Here is a 21,602-nt window from a genome sequence, read left to right on the forward strand (position 1 = left end):
TGTCCTCTCACCGTGCCACCCTAACCCACCCACCCATTGGCCAGATGAAAAATATGAATAAATGTTTGTGATGCTGTGTACTCTGATGATGGCCCTCAGAGAAGTCCAATGGGGTCCAGACAAGAAGGCGGCTTCCCAAAGCTGATTGACACTTTGAAGCTAGAGAACAGCCTGATTTTGGCATTTATAAATGAGAATGCATCATCACAGGACCCACAGGTCATCTTGAGATAGGCTAGGTGGAATTCACTTATCGAGATGGCAAAGGTACACTTGGGAAGCAGGATTTACAGGGGTGATGCCCACAATGAGAAAATTGCATTATGCAATTACTACCACATCTTACATAGGATAGAGTGGGACTGGAAAAGGTTCAGAGAATGACAACAAAGATGATCAAGGGTTTGGAACTGCTTCCCTACAAGAGATTAAAAAGATTAGGACCTATCAGCTCAGAAGAGAGACGTCTACAGAGCGATATGCTAGAAGTTCGTAAAAATCATGAGTGGTGTGGAAAAAGTGAATAGAAAAGTGCTACTTACCCTTTCCCAGAAAACTCTGGGGTCACCTGATAGAAATTAATAGGCAGCAGGTTTAATACAAAGTGCTTTTTCACGCAACTTACCTGAGGCAATCATCGCCTTGGGATGTTGTGGTGGCCAAAAGTATACATGGATTCAAAAAAGTACTGGAGAAGTTCATGGAGGACAGGTCCATCACTGGCTGTTAGCCAAGATGGTCGGGGACACAACCCCATACTCGGGACAACCCTAAACATCTGACTGCCAGAAGTAGAAGACGGTGTGGATCACTCCATAATTGCCCTGTTCTGCACACTACCCTGAAGCTTTGGCAGAGGATGCTGTTGGAGACAGGATACTAGGTAAGATGGACCATGGGTCTGACCCAATATGGAAGCTGTTATGTTTTTATGTTCTAGTTCCAAGAATCAAAAAGAGTAAACATAAATAGATGAAGCTATGACAGCAGCCATCTTGCGGTTTCAGCAGCCTCCATGCTGCCTATAGCTCAATTAACTTTTAGAATCTGCCGAAAGTCACTTCTACCGTGACCCCTCCTGACCCAGAAAACAAATCACAAGTCAGGAGACTCGTGTAACTCTCCAACCTCTTAATAGCACTTTTTCACCCCCAACCCATCCAATGGGAATAACAGAAAAATCCCAGCCACTGGTGCTGTGCAGCTGACTCTTGTCAAATAGGTTGGCTGGGTACCACAAGCTGTGATCTTCTGCAGGTTTTATGAAACACTGCAGATCTTTCCAGACCCCTTTAGCTGCAAAGATGGGCTGCCTTCAATGCAGGTATCTCAGTCCAGTTGAAAGGCCTGAACTTTCCAAATAAGACGTAGCTCCAAGTTTCCATCTAAAATACTGTACTGTCCCTTCAGTGATTGAACTGGCATCATCTGCCATGTTAAGGAAGTCCTAAAGATTTGTCCCAATCATAGCTAAAGTAGATTAAAAATAATAATAAACTAATGTGCTGGATGAAAAGGAAGAGTCTATCACACCAACAAGAATGATGATTAAGAACATAAGAATGGCCACACTGGGTCAGACCAAAGGTCCATCTAGCCCAGTGTCCTGTCTTCCGACAGTGGCCAGTGCTAGGTGCCCCAGAGGGAATGAACAGAACAGGTAATCATCAAGTGATCCATCCCCTGTCGCCCATTCCCAGCTTCTGGCAAACAGAGGCTAGGGATACCCTCCCTATCCATCCTGGCTAATAGCCATTGATGGACCTATCCTCCATGAACTTATCTAGTTCTTTTTTGAACTGTGTTATAGTCTTGGCATTCACAAAATCCTCTGGCAAAGAGTTCCACAGGTTGATAGTGCATTGTGTGAAGAAATACTTTCTATTGTTTTAAACCTGCTGCCTGCTAAGATTCATGATCAAGTACTAGGCAGTAAGGCCTGCGAGATTTACAGTGGTGATCGCCACATACTATGTGCCAGATTTTCAGAAGTGCTGAGCACGTGGGACTCTAACTGAAGTCAAGGAGAGATGTGGATGGTCTCAGGGCCTTTTGAAATCAGGACCCGTGCATCCTGGAATCAGAAATCTTTTCTTCCCAGTGTCTGCTTGTGAATTCACAGTGTAAGAAATGCTTGGTTTTGGGTTTTTTTCCTCTAGTCGTGCCATCAAGTCCAACAATGGCCTCCTCCACTAGCCTCCCATCAAACTGTAGCAGTTCCTCTGGGATTTTCTCCTTCTCACCAGCCAACATGGTCTCAGCGGTGAAACAGAAGAGTGCGTTTGCCCCTGTCGTGAGACCGCAAACTTCCCCACCTCCCGCTTGCACCAGCACCAATGGCAATAGCCTGCAAGGTAGGTGAGATCAGCACGGGGAGGAAGATTGCTCCTCTTGAAATTGCAAGGTTGCAGCGCTACATTACGCACAGCATGTAATTAGGCGTTTAATTAGATGTTGGCAGAGGGGATGGAGCTTGATGGGGCTGTCGTGGTCTCTGGCCTATAGTTTACTCCTATAAAGAATAACTGGAATCTATCCCCATCCCCCTGTGCCTAGCAGGTGACTGGGAACATGCCCTTTCTTTAACTCTACTAATCCTAGTGAATTTAGATGCTATGGCTTTAAAAGCACCCATCTAGTGTTTTGATAAAGACGAGAACTATTTCCGCTTACTAATACCATCCTTTTTCTTTCTTTCCTCTCTTATTCCCTGTTGTCGTCCATTATCAGACCAGTCTTTTGTGGACTCTAGCAAGTACTCCACTGCAGGGTCTCTCCAGGGGCTGGCCTTCTCCTGAAGTACGTCACTCAATCTTCCCTTCCTTTTTTTTTCCTTTGTCATCGTACTCTTATGCAGAAATCCTTCCGACTCCGCGAGAGCTGTAGAGCGTCACAGCACATACACAGCTGCAAAGCTTGGTGCATATGTTTGCCTTTAATAAATACAAGGCGCATTCCTACCTAAAAGCCGCATTTCCCAGTTTATTGCATAACGGGACAAACTGCTCCTTGTGATTAATGGACTGCATGTAAGCCAATTAATCTCCTAAATGATGCAGTGTCCCTTTGAAAGCCTCTTCGGCTGTTGGTAATACAGGAGCTTCTTCTTTTCTATATCCCTAGTTCTCTAATTCAAAAGTATACGAATATGGTTACCTAAGTACGTAATCGTGTTCATGCACACAGCGGGAACAGGAGATTAAACTCCAGTCAGCACTGGGGATGCTGCAGGAAACCAAACTGCCCATTTCATTGTTTGCTGCGACGTACTGTACAATGTGGTGCCGAACCCTCCCTTATAATTACTGTATGCCACGTTAGCATGCTGAGAAGTGTATGTGTTCCTGCTCACTCAGATCGAGAAGGTTTCATACGCAGATGCAGCCAACTGGCTCAGATTATGCCAGAGGTGGAAAGGTTTTGTGATGCATGCTGTACTTTAGATTTCAGGTTTGGGCATTTTCCTTTCCACATGCCTGTGCAAGTCCAATAAAGAGTACTGAGTGGAGAATAAACCCTTTAGTCACTAAACCCATTTCACTTAGGACTTGTTTTGGAATGATCTATTCAAAATGTGTGTAATGTCCTAAAGTATCTGCGTGCCATGCCACAGCTTCTGTCATTCCAGAGGGGAGAAACGCTTGCCTCGCAGTCAGAGCTGAGATGGCATGATTCACAAAATAAAATCTATATGCATGTAGAGTGGGAAGAATTCATTCATAAAATCTGGCATCTATCATGCCTAAAGATAAGCGTTGCATTCAGCGTACTTTAGACTGATAAATTGGGGGTATAAATCCTTATGCCGAAATAAGTAGTTCTAAGGCTAGAACATATGAATTAGTAGTTTTTTTGAGGTGTCAGTCAAGCCCCTCATTTAACACGTTAGAAACAAAACAATCAGGTTTTCAATCGACAGCTAAACCTTGGCTCACAGAAAATGTGCTCTTTTTAAAAATCCGTCACTGCCAGTGACCTGCAGATTTGAGCAACATTTATTTGCAACAGCATCAATTACAATTATTTAGCCTTGTGAATAAAAATTGGAAACCGATAGTTGGCTCACATGGGCTTTTGAGAATGTTTGTGTTTCTTCTGTTCCTCCCCCGCTTGCTTTGGAGTGGGGAAAGAGAGTGAGCAGCAGGAGGTTTTTTTAAAATCATTGTTTTTCACTTCGTCTCACACAGAATTCCAGATTTCACCTTCTGTATTATGAAAAGCAATTATGGAATGAACTTAGAGCACTGGTCGCAGTTGGGGAATGCTGATTGCTGCCTCATTATGTCACGTCCAGAAAACACACCGATCGAAGTATTTCCCCTAATTTGTATTTAGCAATTCAGTTTCATAATAGGAATAAAACACCAAGAGAAACGGTTCATTTCTAGGGCACCACTGAACTTCTTGGTGAGTTAGACACACGGCCTTTAGCCCTGTGCCTTATGACACCACCCGAGGCATGTAGTAATCACTCAGAAATGCACTGCCTGTTGTGTCTTATTGCTTAAATAAACAGCCATGTATAAGGAGGCTGTCTTCACTCTTGGGCATCTGGTTACACCAGAAAGCAATCAAGCTTTGCTTATGTAGCAGAAGTCACTAGAACTGCAGCCATGCTGATCTGTTGTTCTCTTTGCGGAGCAATTTTGTAAAACTCAAAATACATTATTTCTGTAATTTGCTAACAACAGATACAAATGAGCATGGGATGGGCAGAAATAATGCCCATGTATAGGGGCTGTTCCTCTCTCTCCTTTTAGAGGAGGTCTGATCTCATATCTACAGCATTTCCCTCTGATCTCTCCTCTTTTCAGAATTGATGGCATGCTGCAGTTGAGAGAATTTACATGGCCCTGTAGATGCAGCACTTAAGGAACAAAAGTAGCATGATCTAAATGAGGACCTGGCAGAATGGAAATGCCAAGGCTTTTAGGCAGAAAAGATGTCGTTTTCTCTATTTGACTTGTAATTTAATTCAGAATATCAGAGCTCCTCAATAAGAATAATAATAGTGATTCCTTGAAAACCTACTTACATGATATACTTTTGTATCATTTCACTTCCACTGGCACCAGGTGCATCTCTTGCATTAATCTATGGGGAAATTTGACAGTCCTAGAGTGAGGAGTTGTCATTATTTGCGTAAGGCTCAGTTGTGGCATTCCCACAAGTCCGCACTATGGGGCTGCACATAGTGGTACTGCCCCAGGAGGAGACCAGACTCAGAGAGATGTGATTTTGTCTCTGGGTTCCCCCCTTGCTCCTGAGGACACCGTAACCTGCATTAGACCTTCACCTGGCACAGATTACTTACCCTTCAGCAACAGCTCAGCTGTGCTGGCTAGAGTTGGGGGGGGGGGCGACAGAGTCAAGACACCACTCACTCCCTCCTCTTCCCTCAACATCCCCCCACCCACATAGGAAGAAGCGTAGCAGCTTCCACTGAGGCTGCTCTCACCCCTGTACTTAGCTGAGCCAAGAGGGCCTTACAACCCCCACCCCTCCTCCCAATTCCCACCAACGTGCTCTTCTTTCAGGACTTTCATCCATAGATCCCGAAGTGCTTCACAAAGGTGGTAAATATCATTGTCCCCATTTATACAGATTGGAAAACTGACTTGCCCAAAGTCACTGACCCGTAGAACATAGGTCTTCTAAGTTCCCGTCCAGTGGCCCATGCTAATCCCCCACATGTGCACATAGGGTGAATCACAATCTCACCCTTAACTGGGGCCCTGTTATCACCTACCTGGGTCGGAGGGGACTGGAATTCCCTAGAGTTTCCGTTTCCTCAGACCCAAAAAATGTCAGAGAATCCACAAGAGGCTTCCTGGTGGAGATGGCTGCTGGATAGATCCTTCATCTCCCTCTCCTGCATGGTGGCAGGATGGTCTTTCCATGGCTCCCTATGCCAGAAGGAGGGGAAGATGGGACCTTGTCTGATGAGGCCTGAGAAAACTTTATAGCATCTTTTCCATCCATGATTTTTAGGCCCAACTTGTCCCCATATAGAGGGCTGGAAACTCCATGAAGTTCCCCATACCAAGTTGTGAACATGTTCCATGGGTGGGGCAGGTTTTCCCCAGCCCCACAGAAGGAATGATGTTGGGGAGTTCAGTCCCCAAACCCACAGATCCACATAGATTAGGGTGACCAGATGTCCCAATAAAATTGGAACTGTCACGATTTTGAGGCATTTGTCCCACGTCCCAACCAGAGTACGGTCGGGACACCATTTTGTCTCCTGGTCGTCGTCGGCAATTCTGTCTTTGGCATCGCAGTTTACTATCTACCGCCAAAATACCGCCAAAGACAGTCCGCGACTGAAGGGCTCTCTGCCAAATTGCCGACGACGACCAGGAGACAAAATATCAGGACAAATGGTGTCCCGACCGTACTCTGTGGCGATCCCAATATTTTCCCCTTAACATCTGGTCACCCTAACATAGATACTGTATATCTCAACTCCACCAATTTTAACTTTAGTATGATTGCCCCCCACAGGGCTGGTGGGAGGAGAATGCAGGTCTACCTGGCCTAAGCATGCCCCTCCCTGAGTACGGAGCTTCAGTCCTATGGAGGGGCTTCTTGGAGGGTGACAGATGTTAGTCACATTGCTTAATGAACAACTGGAAGGTGCTCGGAGACTACTGTGCTGAGCACAGTATAAGAACCTGCATAGAATAGAAAGGGGCCCTTCTTCCTCACCGAGGCCTTTGGACATGACCAGAACAGGGAACAATCCTGGCCTTATTAGTCTCTGACTCTATTCCCCGACTTTGCCTCTCTCTAAGGTCAAACTGCAGAGCAAACTTGGTGTTATTTCTTTAGCATCGTCCTTGGTTTTATGAACTGTGGGTGAAACTACAGCTGCTTGTTTGGGGGACCCTAAAAATGAAGTTCTTTAAAAGAGCCCCAGATATAACTCAGCTCCTTACCAGAATGCCTAGTGCAATCATGCTTTGCAAAAACATTGCTGGGTGAGACTCTCCAAGAACAGAAATGCAGTTGGACAATTGGAACATGTCACCTCTTAGGATGTCATACAACAACTGTGGATGTATTTTGAATTCTCCCCTTCTCTCATTTTATTTAATTTAATCAATGCAGTTTACTTGAGCTGTTTTCCCCACACTGATTAGACTTGTAATTCTTGCACGTATGGTGGTGTTTGTGGAGAAAACATTTCCCTCTCCACCCCCAAATCTGCAAGTCTTTCACTTTGGCTTGGTTCTTATCAATTGATTGCAGCTGTAATTAAAGCACAATGAATTAGAACCAGTCATAGGATTGAGTTTTTCCCTAAGAAATCATTTGCCCAGATGTCCAAGATGGCAACTCTGGTCTTTAAATCATGCACCCATGAAGTGCAGCTAGCCTGAAGTCTAGTATGCGTTTTATATCCTCTTGCAAATAACCATACAACTACTATTTCAAAGATGTAATCCTGTTATAACATTCACGAAGAACCTATGCAACTACCCCTTGTAATGATGTTTACTTGTAGTTAGCTCAAAAGCTTGTCTCTCTCACCAACGGAAGTTGGTCTAATAAAAGATATTATCTCGCCCACCTTGACTCTCCTATGTCCTGGAACCAACACGGCTACCACACTGCATGCTTGCAGTATACCATTCAGCCACTAGATGTGCCCTTGTTCTGTACAGGTTGTAGTAGTGTGTGGTTCCTGGTAAACAAAGAGAGACAAAGGTGGAGGTGAAACTGTGAGGAAGTCTATTGTTTTTCTGTAGCTTTTTTCTGTAAACCAGTTTAAAAGAGACTGTGATTCTATATCTCATGATGCACCATTCCAATTGAAGGGAGTTTGCAATGGGAGTACTGATAGGGAAAAAAGAAGGAAATTATATTGGAAAGAATAGTGCAGTAAAATCATCAATCTACTTTAAACAAACAAAAGAGACGAAAATCTAAATTAAGACTAAAATTCTACTCTTAATTTATCCCAGTAGTGAAAAGGCACCTAAAGATTTGATGAGCCCATAAGATGTCATGATGCTGAGCCCAACAACACTGAGTTAAGGATTGATTGCAATTTTAACTTGGAACTTTCTTCTGTAGGGGGTTTAAGTTGCTCTCAGGACCACTGGCTACACATGCACAACTCCAAGTAATGTCAATATCCAACAATTTTTTAAATAGGTAAAATGTTAAATGAATCAGTATCAGAGGGGTAGCCGTGTTAGTCTGGATCTGTAAAATCAGCAAAGAATCCTGTGGCACCTTATAGACTAACAGACGTTTTGGAGCATGACGAAGTATTCACCCATGAAAGTTCACGCTCCAAAACATGTGTTTAGTCTATAAGGTGCCACAGGATTCTTCGCTGCTTTTACAAATGAATCAGTGTGTGCCACAGTCTGAGAGAATCAGGGAAAGGAGTATAGGTGAGCACCAAGTCCACCCTGGGTCAGCTATTGGTTGCCAACCCATCAGTTCTGCAGAGCTGCGACAACCAAACAAAAGAGCCTACTGGAGGAAATCCATCTTCTCAGCTGGCTCCTGTTAGTTAAGTGATGGGGTCTGAAGCTTTGATTTCCCGTAGGCTTAACTGCTGTTCTAATTTGCAAGGATCCCAGTCAGCCTTTGGATCAGATGTTTCAATTTTGTATCATCATTCTCAGCATCACTTGGGTCTGTATCGGTTCATACTGGCCTACTCCTAAACTCTCTCACAAAACAGCAAAATGTATCCCCAACCTGGCCTAGAAACACTGAGTGATAGGTTTGACCATCCACACTTCAGGGGTTTGAATACCGAAATGATCTTGTCTGGGAAAGCTGGCTAAGAAAAGGATCCAGTGTTAGTGTAATAAGGCAACAGACTATGGCTTTAGTATACACTGCTGACATGTGGGATGATACCTGTATGCCCACACAGGGCACAAATGTCTGTTCTTCTTAAGAAATTAACAGAATTTATGAAAATTCTCACAGTTTAGGCCTTCTCAGCTTTGCCAGTAGCAACCAAATTCTGTATCTGAGAGCTGAAAAGGGGTTGAGTCTGAGCTCAGATACTGTGCTAAATTTACATTAGAAAAAATGTCATTGATGCCAGCAGTTAGACCTGATTTACACGAGTCAGTGAGATCAGAATCAGACCTTTTGTATTTAATGCATATATTGTTATTCCTATCGTTTGACACTTGTGTATAATTCAGCTCCCAGTATAGATAGTATCTGACTGGTAAATGCAGTGAAGGTTTTGGAATTGAAGGTGTGATACAAAGGAGTTACTTTTTTCTTTTTCTTTTTTTTCCTTCCTCTCCCCTCTTTTTAACAGCTATATCTGGCATGATTGTTCCTCCCATGTGAAAGGATTGCCTTGAAGAATTTTATTGAAGAGGTTGAATTCTGCTTCAGAGAGAAATCTGATACAAGTCCCAGAGTGGAACTTTTTACTCAGGCCTTTTTAAAAAAAATAAAATACAATAAAATAAAGAGGAATCTTACAAGAACTGCAGATTTTTAAACAAAACAAAAATCACCATCCTTGCAAATACTGAAATTAACAAAGAATCTGCAATTGCAAGGTGTTGATTTGAGTTGTCCATCCCAAGTACTTGGGAGATATATTTATTCTGTGTTGATAAAGAAAATCCACTTTTTTCTTGGTTTTTGTTTTTTGTTTGTTTTATTTTTTAAAGCTTGATTTAACTCAACAGCCATTTGTCTTTTATAAATCATACAGTTCTGCAAGGGACTCTAGAGATGAAACTTCATATTTTTAATTTATGACCCTTTTCTAAAGCCGTGTAAAGGGAAATGAAGTGGTAACATTTACAAACAAGTCAATGAGGGACAGAATAGAAGTGCCAGTTAGTTTTTTTAGAAGAATAATGGCCATTTAATTAAGAGTCGGCTCATATGTGTTGTTTATCCAGGGATGGTTTGCTAATCTGATACATTTTTCATTCTCTAATTAAATAGATACCACTCACTAAGCATTTGTTCTTTTAAAACAGGGAGAGAATTTGTAACCTCTGTTTTTAATATCAGACTAAATAATTGTGTAAATAATGCGATGAGAAAAGTTGGTGAAAGTGTAGCTAAAGACATGAATAATGTAAGCTAACGTCTTTAACTCTGAAACCCAGTGCCTCTGGATATAATGCTAAAACTGCATAATTAGACTAGTATGGCTCTCTGTTTAGCTTATATCAGAATCTTTCCAAATGAGTGGCCTCCCTTGAGTTTAGCATAACCTGAGCTGTGCATACAAATCTCCTTTGGATTGTGTGTCGCTGTCTAAAGACACGGACTCAAGCCATTATTACATGTTGGGTGTAATCATAAATTTTCCTCCTCACTTTAATCTATTTGTTTCTATGAGGCAGAACCAGAATTGACTCGTCTGCAGTTCTGCATTCTCAGTGATCTAGAAGCACACACATTTTTTGTCAGCCTCCCGCTAGGATTGTTGCTGTATCAGCCGACCCTCTCAGTTTGTAGCATAATATATTAAGCAACAGGTAACTGTTTTTGAATAGTAAGTGGAAACATGAATTTGAATTTGCAAGTGGGTGGGAGGGGGAAGGGCCATGAGAAGGTTTCATAATCAAAACCATAGGTTCTGTTTTACAGGAATTTTGCTATCATTATCTGGGAAGTGTTCTTAAAACTATTAGTCAAAGAGGCAGCAAAGCTCTGAAGATGCATTATCTGATATTTTTTTCTTTGCTGTTGTGTTTTGTATGTAGTTATAAATACTGTAGATTTTTTGTGATTTTTTGCCAAAGTTGTTGTTCTATTTATACATTTTAATGTCTTAAGACAGTTTTTCAATGTCACAAAAAATTACTGCATATTTTGCAAAAAGAGCTCACTACCTTTAGCTTGCACATACTTGCAAAATTAATTAAAGGGGAAAAAAAAAGCTTTTTTGTTTTGGTTGGGAGGGTTGTTTGTTTTAAAGGGAATTTTGTAAAATATCCATATAAATAATGTATTTATCTTTGGAATTTGTACATTGCTTTTCCCCTCCATCCCCAGTTTATTTTATTGTGTATGTTTGCTATGTGAAAAGTGCTGATTTGTTTGGTCATTCACCGTTGTATTAGCTGTTTAAATGTGATTTTAAAACATTTCATTTATAGGGTTTTTTTAAGATTGTTTTAAACCATGCTTCCATTTTTTTATTTCCACCTAAAAGCCATTGTCTATTTTTGTATTATTTGTAAGTTAAGAAGTTTTTTCCAATATATGGCAAAAAGTAGCATATTATTCTTGTAGCATTTAGTTATGTAGATTTAAAAAATATCCTTTGCTTTTGAGGCTTAACAAAAAATAATGCTGTTTTACTCTATTAATATGCATGGGATCTCTCCTCTTTGGAGTGACGCATTTTTGTGCATTAAATATGGGGAGAAACTTCATAGAACTCAATGAAAATACTTTCTTTCTTAAGTCTGCTTGTATATTTCTCTGTCTTTCACATAAATATAAACCAGCAGATTGGATGCCTTAACAATGCAAATCATATTCATTTCACTTGTACATTGTACTGTGCACCAGAACTGTCAATCATCACTAACATTCTAAGGAAAAAAAGGAATTGAAAAGCACAAAAGAACTGTTTTTGTTACCTTAAGACAATGTAACTTTTTTCTAATAGAGCAAGAAATCATTTCCAACGATGCTGCAACTGTGCATGCTTCCTATATGAATTTTGCAATGGTTTTCACTAGAAAGTCACAGTGTGATCTTTTTTTGGGGGAAAGGCAAATAAAAGAAAAAAACTGGAAAATGTGAGACATCAATGTATTGCTTCTCTGTACTCGAAACGATTATTCCAATTCACATAGTAAGCAACAGTATAGCAATGTAATCAAATTTAAAGCCATATTTTGTCCAGTGACACCCTTGATTGGTCTTGTAGAACTCCATTCTAAATCATAGCCATTTAGACAGCCATGTTAACCATGTACATTCGTAGCCCTTTACTTTGAAGTCCAAAGATCCATGAACAACATGTTTTGTTGCAGCTATTTATCGTGATCAGATGAAAGGAAATTTATCAAAATCTCCCTGCAAAGGACCCCTGTCTCTTACTAAGTAAAAGATGCCACTCCTTACAGAATATGGCTTTAAGTGGAAACATTCAGATTTCCGTTTCAAAAGGTGAAGCTACACAATAACTGGATTGCATAAAGTATGCCTATTTCCTCACAGTTGTACTAGGATGCAGCTAAAATGAAGTCATCTCTGAAACTACTAACCTTTCACCTTCTTATCTAAATCTTTTTGAATAGACACACACACTGTACAGTTCTATTGTTAGAGAAACTAACTACTGTAGAGATTGTTATAATTTTTTTGCAGAAATTCAAGCTGTAAAAACTTTTCAACTTTCACAATATTTAATTAAAGTTACTTCCTGTCTGTGACTAGAGCCCCTGGTTGTGACTTTATTTATCTGCTTCTACTGCTTAACAGACCAGGATAACTATAAGGTGGAAGCCGGAAGCTTCTGAACTGCCCTTCTTAAAACACAGAGCAGCAACAACTGGCAGAATAGCACATGGAAATCTACTTTGCATGAAAGTCCTCTCGTGCTGCATTGAACTCCCCTTATATTGATTTCAGTGAACTTTTGCTTATATCACATTATTACAACAAGGCTTCAAGGACAGAGTCTAGCTGGGTTCTTGTACAGCGTCTACGCACAATCACTGTGCAATAACATAGCTAGAATTAGTCCTTGCTCTGAAGAGCTTGCTCGCTCAATACACAAGGCTGATGGAGGGTGGGAGAAAGGAAGTATCATCCCCATATTACGGCCGAGGCTCTGAGAGATTAAAGGCTTGATCCTATGATCACTGAAGTCCATGGCATAACTCCCGTCGACTTTGGTGGTGCAGAATCAGACCATAAGTAACTTGCCCAACATCCCAGTGGAAATCTGTGGCACAGGCAAAAACTGAACCCCAGTGTCCCGAGTGGCAGTCCATTGCCTTACCCACAAGAGCACCTTCCTTTTCAGAGTGAAGTTAGGCTTCTGTAAGGAGATTTCGTTTTGCTAGTCTTCGTATTAAGCCTCTATCACCTACCAGATATGGGATGTGCTTCATTCCAAAGAGTGTCACCTCCCCTTCTTCCTCTGCTCTACCAATGCAGAGGAAAGAGAAGTGGTTAGTAGCCCAGGGGTTGAAGATGTTGCAATGGCACCCAAAACTCTTCTTTTAGACACAACAAATCCCGCATCTTGGCAGGGGATTACACTAAATGACCCTTGCAGTCCCTTCTAAGCCTGTGGGTCTCTAATTCAAATGGGAGTGAAGAATTATAGCCTTTTGAGGGCTCTGTTAACAGACACAAAACTGCCGATGCCCACCCTGACACCACCCTTGGAGCGAAGGTGGGAAGGGGATATTTTCCCAGGGATGTCACCTCTTCTTTTATTTTTGTACACAAAACAAAACAGCACCATCACTCTCCTTGGGCTGGAATCCAACCTTCCCTAGCACCTGTTACTGTACTGCCCTTGAGTGGCTGCAGTACAAAAAGGATAAAGGTTGTACTGTATAACTGGATACAAAACCAACCCCCTGTGCTAAAAGAATATTAAAGTTGCAAAGTCAAGCACTCTAGTTAGGAGAGGCCGGAATTAAAAGCTCTTGTGCAACCTTTATTTGTCGTCTTGTGTAGATCCATGGTGATAGACTCTTATTCACCATAACCTAGGAAGTCTGCGGCAGAGCTAGGGACAGAATCCCTCGGTTCCAGCCCCAGCAGCTGAAGTTTGGCAAAGTTGTAACCAACTGAAAGCAGAAGCGTATGGAAGAGTTGACCTTTAAAGAGAAAGTTGTTAAGTTTAACTCTAGTCTAGCAGAACCGATGCTCTGCTATAATAGTAGAAATTGTCCGCAACTCTCACTACCAGCTCTGCCTAGGCTACCTGCTAGATGTTTACCATTAGCTCATAGCCTATGCACTGGCCAAGGTGGTGTTGCTTGCCTGCTTTTTAAAGGCACTAAGCCCAGGCAGCTCTCACTGCCACATGATTGCTCAGCATCCCTGAAAAGCAAGCCCCGGATGTATGTGGCCAGTGATTTGTTACAGTGCGTACATTCCACCAGCAATGTTACACAGCTGGTCTGCAACAGTAAAGCCAGGACCCCATGTGTTCAATGGACAGTTATTTTTAGCCAATTCTGAAGACAGGTAGTGTGAGCCCACATAAACTGCAGGGACCCAAATTCTAATTAAGCCTGGCTAAGAATCTCTGATCTTCAGACAAACTCAGAGATACACCCTGAACTCTGACCTCAGCGAGGAGACAATATGTTGTCTAGACATCCACCTGTAATGGTCAAATCTAAAAAGTGGTGTTTGTACTAAATAAAAAAGTGTGAGGGCTGAGTTTGGCCTGTGCATTTGGACGTGGGTGGGTGGGTGTGTGCGCGCCCTGTGGTTGGGTATATGTTGGCCTGGAAAGGAAGTTCATGGAGTGAGGGCAGTTGGATATTTTGGTGTTCGGGAGGCCAGGTGTGTGAAATGAAGGGGGATGGTAATACTGTGTAAATGGGTCCTTTCCTTGCTTTTCAGAGGTTGCATTTTAATTTCACAAAGCTTTTTGTATGGGAATTTCCCCTGGTTTTTTAAAAGTTCAGTAAATTGAGGGGTCACCATCCTGCACAACAGGCTTCTCACATAGTTGTGTGAGCCCCTTCCCTATTTTTGTGCTTCTGCTCATCCACTATAGCTCACTTCTCCATCCCCAGATTCCTGCTACATCCTCACTCCTATGCCCCCTCTCCTCTCTCTGCTTAGCATCCCATTCCGTGCAATCTCCTTACACCTCATCATTGGCCCTCAAGTCAGCTGGGCCTGCTGCAGCGTTGCCCCTTTGCACACCTTGGCCCTTGTTCTTTAGTCGTCTTGGAAGCGTTTCTCTATGTGATGTGCAATGGGGTAGGGGATTTAAGGGTTGGGAGAGAGGACAGCCAGCTTGGCCCATTGGTCTGGGATGCCAGCTGCAGAATGGGATCCCGTAGCCCCACTGAGCTAGGCAATGGGGTTGAGGATGGGTTTGCTACAGAGACTAGGAACTAACCTCTAGCCCTAGTACTAACTTCTCTGCCTGTTCTAAAACACTTCCCTTGAAAGTGCCCTGGGGTAACTTGCTTGGCAACAAACCTGAGTTTGCTCCCACCTGTGTCAAAACTAATCTAGTCAGGACACAAATGATTGTGGTTGATCCTAGGCCTCTAGCCCAAGTCCAGGGACGGCAATTCTACCTGGCTCTTCTGGGTCTGCCTCGACTAGCAAAGGTGGGTGGGGTCAGCTACACTAACTTCAACCTTTTCCCTTGTGGAGACACAGGCTAAGACCTTTTTTCTTTGCTTTAGCTTGGCAGGGTGCAACCTGGAGCTGTTAGCTCATTTTAACCACTTGTGCTAGTCTAGACCAACCCTGGATGGGGTATGCGAGCGGTGGGGGAATTCCCAGCACCCTTTCCTGCCACAGACATACAGCATACCTGCATCAGGGCCAGGAAGCCTCTGGCCTTATCTGGTGGCCTGATTCTGCCACCCTATTCACACTGAGTAATACCTTCCTCATGCGAGTGTTTCCATGGACTTCAGTGGGGCTTGTAATGACAAACACTGGAGCCAGGTGACACTGTCTCCTGCCCTGTGACATGTATCAACTAAATTGATGTTGCCCTTTCTCATCTGAGTGAGGACAGGAAATAAAGACTCCGATCATCAGTCGTCTGACCAGCAGGGAGGTAGTGCTATCTCTGTGCGTGGCGCTGGTGAGGCTGCTCCTGGACTACTGTGTCCAGCTGTGGTGTCGGCACGCTAAGAAAGGATATTGACAACATACTGGAAAGGATTCATCTAAGAGCCACAAGAATGCCTGGAGCGGGGGGGCTGGACAATCCGCTTTACAGCAAGAGACCTAAGCTCAATCTATTTCGCTTACCGAAGAACAAGTTAAGAAGCAATTTGATAACGGTCTATAAAGGCTGACATGGCGCCTTGTTTGAGACATTTTAAGCTAGCAGACAGTGGCAAAACAAGAGCCGATAGCTCAAAGTCGCAGTTAGAAAAATTCCTGTTGGAAATAAGATGCCATTTTTTAACAGGGAGGGTAATTAACCATTGGGATTGCCTTATCCAGGGAAGTAGTTGTCATCCCGACTTGGAGTCCTAGTAGTGTGATGGGCTCTTTTTTTGAAACAGATGCTCTAATTCAACCACAAGCCCCTGGGCTCAGTAGCATTCCCTTACACAATAGGATAGCACAGTGCCCCCACTGCCAGGATCACTGCATGAATGTCTGTCACGCAGTCAGTGCAGCAAGGCAGAGAAGATGATCCTAGCAGTTGCTTCTGGCCTTATAAATCTATGGACAGTTAGAATTAATGTGCCATTTATCTCAATGGCCTGTTGACACTGAAGCCTAGTGATGGGCATGTCACCATTGTTGACTTTTTCCCAGCTGCTGTGCGTCTCCACTGGCGGCAGTGAAGAGCAATGGGAAAGTTCAGACCACTGTAAGGGACAGAGTTCTGTGGTGCCCTCTGGGCCAGCCAGAGGAGCTCCATGCTCTATCCTACCTGGGAGAGAACTGGAGCATGGGGGAAGAAACACCCGATGTGGAGGGGAGGGATACATGAGCCACTTCTGGGCTTCCCCATATGCTTCCCTGGACAAGAAGGAGAGCAAAAGACTTTGTCACCAGCCATTTTCACTTTCTGGCTACTAATGACTGTTCACATAGCCAGAATCTGCCACATGTCTTCCTTTCCCAGCTAGCGGCTTCCCTGCATCATGCAACACAAGCAGGCGGCCAGGAGGGGGTAGCACGGAGAGAAGCAGCAATAGCTCTGGGCTAGGCACAGGAAAACCACATAGTGAGTGACTGTCCCTGCCTCTAAAAGCTTGCAGTCTAACTAGAGAAGGCAAAGAGGTATTGTTAGCCCTACTTTAGAGCCAGGGAAGTCAGGCACAAAAAGTGGGAGCACGTGCCCCACTTGACGGCAGTCAAAAAAGCAAACAGAATGTTGGGAATCATCAAGAAAGGGATAGATAATAAGACAGAAAATATCATATTGCCTCTATATAAATCCATGATAGGCCCACACTTTGAATACTTCGTGCAGATGTGGTCAATCCATCTCAAAAAAGATATATTAGAATTGAAAAAGGTTCAGAAAAGGGCAACAAAAATGTTTAGGGGTATAGAATGGCTTCCATATAAGGAGAGATTAATAAGACTAGGACTTTTCAGCTTGGAAAAGAGGTGACTAAGGAGGGATATGACAGAGATCTATAAAATCCTGAGTGGTATGGAGAAAGTAAATAAGGAAGTGTTATTTACTCCTTCTCATAAGACAAGAACTAGGGGCCACCCAATGAAATTAATAGGTAGCAGGTTTAAAACAAACACAAGAAAATATTTTTTCACCCAACACACTGTCAGCTGTGGAACTCCTTGCCAGAGGGTGTTGTGAAGGCCAGTACTATAACAGGGTTCAAAAGGGCGCTAGATAGATTCCTGGAGGATAGGTCCATCAATGGCTGTTAGCCAGGATGGGCAGGGATGGTGTCCCTAGCCTCTGTTTGCCAGAAGGTGGGATTGGGTAACAGTGGATGGATCACTTGTTCATTCCCTTTGGGGCACTGTCGTTGGCCACCATCAAAGGACAGGGTACTGGACTTGATGGACCTTTGGCCTGACCCAGTATGGCCATTCTTATGCCTAATGCGTCACAGAGGATGGGGGCAGACGGGGGAATTAAACCCACATCTTCTGGGTCCCAGTCCAGTGTTTTAACAACACGATCAGCCTTCCTCTTTTCTGCTACACCCATCAAATGAGCCCCTGAAGCCTAACTCTGTGGGCCCTTTGCAGGTCATCTGGAAGATGGTGTTAGGAAAGATGCATTTGCATGGGCTATACTGGCACAGGGAAGCCATAGCCCAGGAGCCGAGTTGCACGAATGGGACACAGGGAGGTTTTGGGATGCCAGTAAGGGAGCATGGGTATCAACTTGCAGAAATCCCCTGACCCCAACTTGCCACTCTGGGACTTTGGCTGACCCCAGCCGCCCACTCCTGAGCATGCTGGCTTGGTGGGCTGCCCTCAGGCGGGAAGGAAAGTCATTCTTCACACTCTCCCATTCCTGTCCATATTTCACAGGGACTGCCTCCTTGTGTCAGCCAAGCTCATGTGTCGCTCTCCCCACCCATTAACACTGCACTGCTACCTTTGCCTTTGCTTTCCCTTCAATCTCTGCTGTATCATCAGCTTCTCCGGGGGGTTCCGTATTTATATTAGGGGTGAAAATGCAGTTGCCAGGATTGGAAATATTTTGTTACCTTTTTTTACTTAAGTACAAGGCATTTTTATCTGTACTCTCTGGAGACATATGCTACAGTGGGACTGATTTTATCCACTTACTCAATGCACTTTAGTTCAATAATGATTACAGAACTTCTACATAATATATTAGGCAGAGCTGATTTCCCAAGGTTTGTAGCCCTCAATCTCCCCAAGCATTTAAAACGAGTCTTTTTTGATAGGTGTGCTATGAATGAGATGTTCTTCCGCAGTCAGGATTTAACAATCATAGCAGCAAGGGGCCAGGCCTGAAAGATGTGGCAGTCCCCCCCCAACGGGTGTCGTTGAGCTGACATGAGACAAAGGCTGGGGTCAGGTTTGTGCCGGGGTTAGTTCACCACTAGCGCCACAAGGCTGGCGAGGTAATAGCTTGCGTTGGCCCAACAGCTGTTGGGGAAGCAGCCAAGCGTTGGCACTTACTCTGTGTTCACCAATGGGTTTATTTCAGCACTGGTCAGTCTCCTCAGCACCTGCACTGGCCAATGACACCACACATGGGACCGAATTGCCACAAGCCCCGTGCACTGCACAAGCCGGGCTAGGTTTTTGAGAGCCAGCATCCAGCAGCACTTAGTGTGGCAAAATTGTTTTGGCACCTATGGCTGCACCCCTTCCCCTCCCCTGAAGGGTCCCAGAGCCCAGGTTGCAGCCCGAGACTGAATGTTTACACCACAATTAAACCACTGCACTGGCCCCAGGCACTGACTCCAGGGCTGCTCCGGGGTGCACGAGGCCTAGTCAGAGGCGGCAGGTGAGGCTTGTGTTTGGGGAGGCTGAGCGGGAGCGCCGGAAGCTCCCTAGACATGTGGGGGGGTGCACTGGTGCCTGGACTGTGGCCCCACTCACCCTGCTCCGCCACACAGCCCATGCCTCCTAAGCTTCCCCCTGATCCGAGGCTGCATGTGTAGGTGTCAAAACATGAGCAGATCTCTTTGGAAAAGTCTGTCCCTCCAGTGGGTACTTCATGGCCCTGAACAGTGGTGGCTTAGCCTATGGGCCTATGCCCTGGGGCAATGGTCAACTGGGGGCCCCTTCACGCCTCCCTGATGGTGTCCCCAGCAGAAGGTGGGGAGGGGGCAGGGGAAGCCCCCAGCGCTCCAACCCATCTCCGGCAGAAGCATGTGTGTGTGGGAGGGTGAAGCCTGAGCACTGGGACCCCCACACACACACACACTGCAGCCCCCGGAGGCAGGCTCACCACTTGGGTGGGTGGGGAGAGAGAGAGAGAGAGAGCGTGGGCTTACTCCCCACTGAGCCCTCAGGCTGTGATGGGGGGGGCCATGGCGTCTCCGGTCTTAGGGCCACAGTGGGAGTGGGGAGGGGGGAGGACATAAAGTAGCAAACAGGTTGAAGAGTTGCGGGGGGGGGGGTGGAAGTGGGGGGCACTGAGTGGAACCCCAGGGAAGGAACAGAAAGGAGTGGAACCGTGGGTGGGGGGGGGTGCAGGCAGATGGGGCAGTATGGGGGCAGGCCAGCAGGTGGAAGGGGCAGCCCCCGCACTTGCTTTGTCCCAGGGCCCCAGGAACCCTTAATCCACTTCTGTCTCTGAAGTATTGCTCCAAATAGCCCCAAATGTTGCGAGGCTCAGGGACAAATCGCCAGCTTGCCAGCCCTATTAGCCTCGCTATCCAACACCTGAGGGCTGTACAAATCTAACCACACTGCTTTTGCTGAGATGCAGGACACCCCTACCACGCACAAAATCACCCCCCCACCCACAAGCCGTATGATTGGCCCAGTGGCTTTAGCCCCATGCAGCAGGGACCCACATCTTCAAAAGTGGCCAGTGAAGGCTGAACGAGGGCAGCCGAGACTTGCTGCCTCCCCCCGCCCGCCCCCGAGCAGCAGACGAAGGCTGAGGGGACTGAGAAGAGGAAAGGGAGCGGGAGGCAGTGTGTGAGAGAGCGAGCCAAGGAGGTGCTGGGAGGATGGAAGAGACAGTAGCGAATGGGCGGGAGGGGATGGTGAGAGAATGTGTGGCAGATCTTCCCCCCGCACACACACAGGCTAGGAAGTGGGAAGTGGATGCTCCCCAAAAGCAGCCAGGCGAAAGAGGGAGAGAAATGATCATGTGGCTATTACAATGTTGCCAACTCATGTGAAGTGGTGCTTTTCTTAAAGTCCCAGCTCCTGGAGTCTTGTGAATCAAGAGAATCTCAGCTTTCATTTAAATAAACAAGTTTCTAGCCATTGGGTTCCAAAGGAAAGCTTGAAAATAGCTCCAAAAAGGCACAAGCGCCCAACAAGTATCCACTTCAAAAAGACATCACATGATTGGGGGGTGGGCAGGACCTGCCTGTTGAACACTGGGCTTGGCAAGGCTGGCATTTGAGTATGATTTTGGAGCCTGAAATGATCAAATAGGCATTGTGGGTGGCTTCCCAAAAAGGCTCATAATATAATGCCACTTAGCCTTATTTCTTTCTTTGCCATGGGATGGCAGGTGGGACTTGAGGTCTCCAACTAAGTGGTTGGGATTGGCAGTACAGCATATGTGACTCAAGGCCTTCAGGCCATGTGTGTGGCACTCCTGTAGCCCACCTGTCGCTAACCCAACCGCCAATCACCACTTAGACATTCCAATGTGTTGCTGCTGCTGTCATATGTAACCCACTGGTCAGTCAATGTGTGTTACCTACTGCCCCCGCTGTGCCCAAGTTACATGAGGTATGAGTCCATTACCGTTCACAGCAACAGAGCCTGGAGCCTTAGCTCAAGCTGTAGAGAGTCATGGATTACCTTGGTCCTGGCCTCAGTGGTACCTTGTGGCAATGCTTTCCACAGGCTATTGGAGTTATTTATTATCCATAAAGTGTGATGATTTAGGGTAAGGAATTAAGACAGCTGTTCCCTAACCTGGCAGATTTTGAGGACACTGAAGGGGGTGAAGATAAACAGGGGATGGCACAGCCTTGTACAAATGTCATAAGCATCTGGAAGATCTGTATGGCAAGAAGAAAAGCAGCGGACTTGTCTTGCAATAACCTGATTAAAAAGGTCCTTTGGAAAAACCTCGTATCGCCATGAAAATCTTTACACTTTGCTTGTTTGCCTGATTAACGTTATAATTACTTAGTGCAGGGAAATAGCAGGGCAGTAACATTAGTTACATGCAAAGGGCTGTTTTGACAGTTTTAATGCAAATTGCAAGCTGTAAAAAGTAAAGACCAATGGAACACTAGGAAAGGTATTTGAAAAAGTCCACGTAAGACTTCTGCCTGCTCTTCCTG

General features: G+C 44.8%; 1 protein-coding gene across 8 annotated transcripts in view; it reads left to right on the top strand.

The window, feature by feature from the left end:
• Positions 1-12,404, top strand: part of EBF1 (EBF transcription factor 1) — a 325,480-nt gene extending 313,076 nt beyond the window's left edge. For 4 of the 8 annotated variants that reach the window (XM_030573181.1, XM_030573182.1, XM_030573183.1 and 1 more), the window contains exons 15-17: positions 2,160-2,354; positions 2,731-2,799; positions 9,302-12,404. In XM_030573181.1, the coding sequence (XP_030429041.1) occupies positions 2,160-2,354; positions 2,731-2,798 (263 nt within the window). In that variant the 3' untranslated portion in view covers position 2,799; positions 9,302-12,404. The remainder of the gene's footprint in view (positions 1-2,159; positions 2,355-2,730; positions 2,800-9,301) is intronic. The other 4 variants (XM_030573185.1, XM_030573186.1, XM_030573188.1 and 1 more) reach the window with 1 other exon arrangement.
• The last annotated feature ends 9,198 nt before the right edge of the window (positions 12,405-21,602 follow it).

This window comes from Gopherus evgoodei, chromosome 8 (genome assembly GCF_007399415.2).
Source record: "Gopherus evgoodei ecotype Sinaloan lineage chromosome 8, rGopEvg1_v1.p, whole genome shotgun sequence".
NCBI classification, from domain to species: domain Eukaryota; kingdom Metazoa; phylum Chordata; order Testudines; family Testudinidae; genus Gopherus; species Gopherus evgoodei.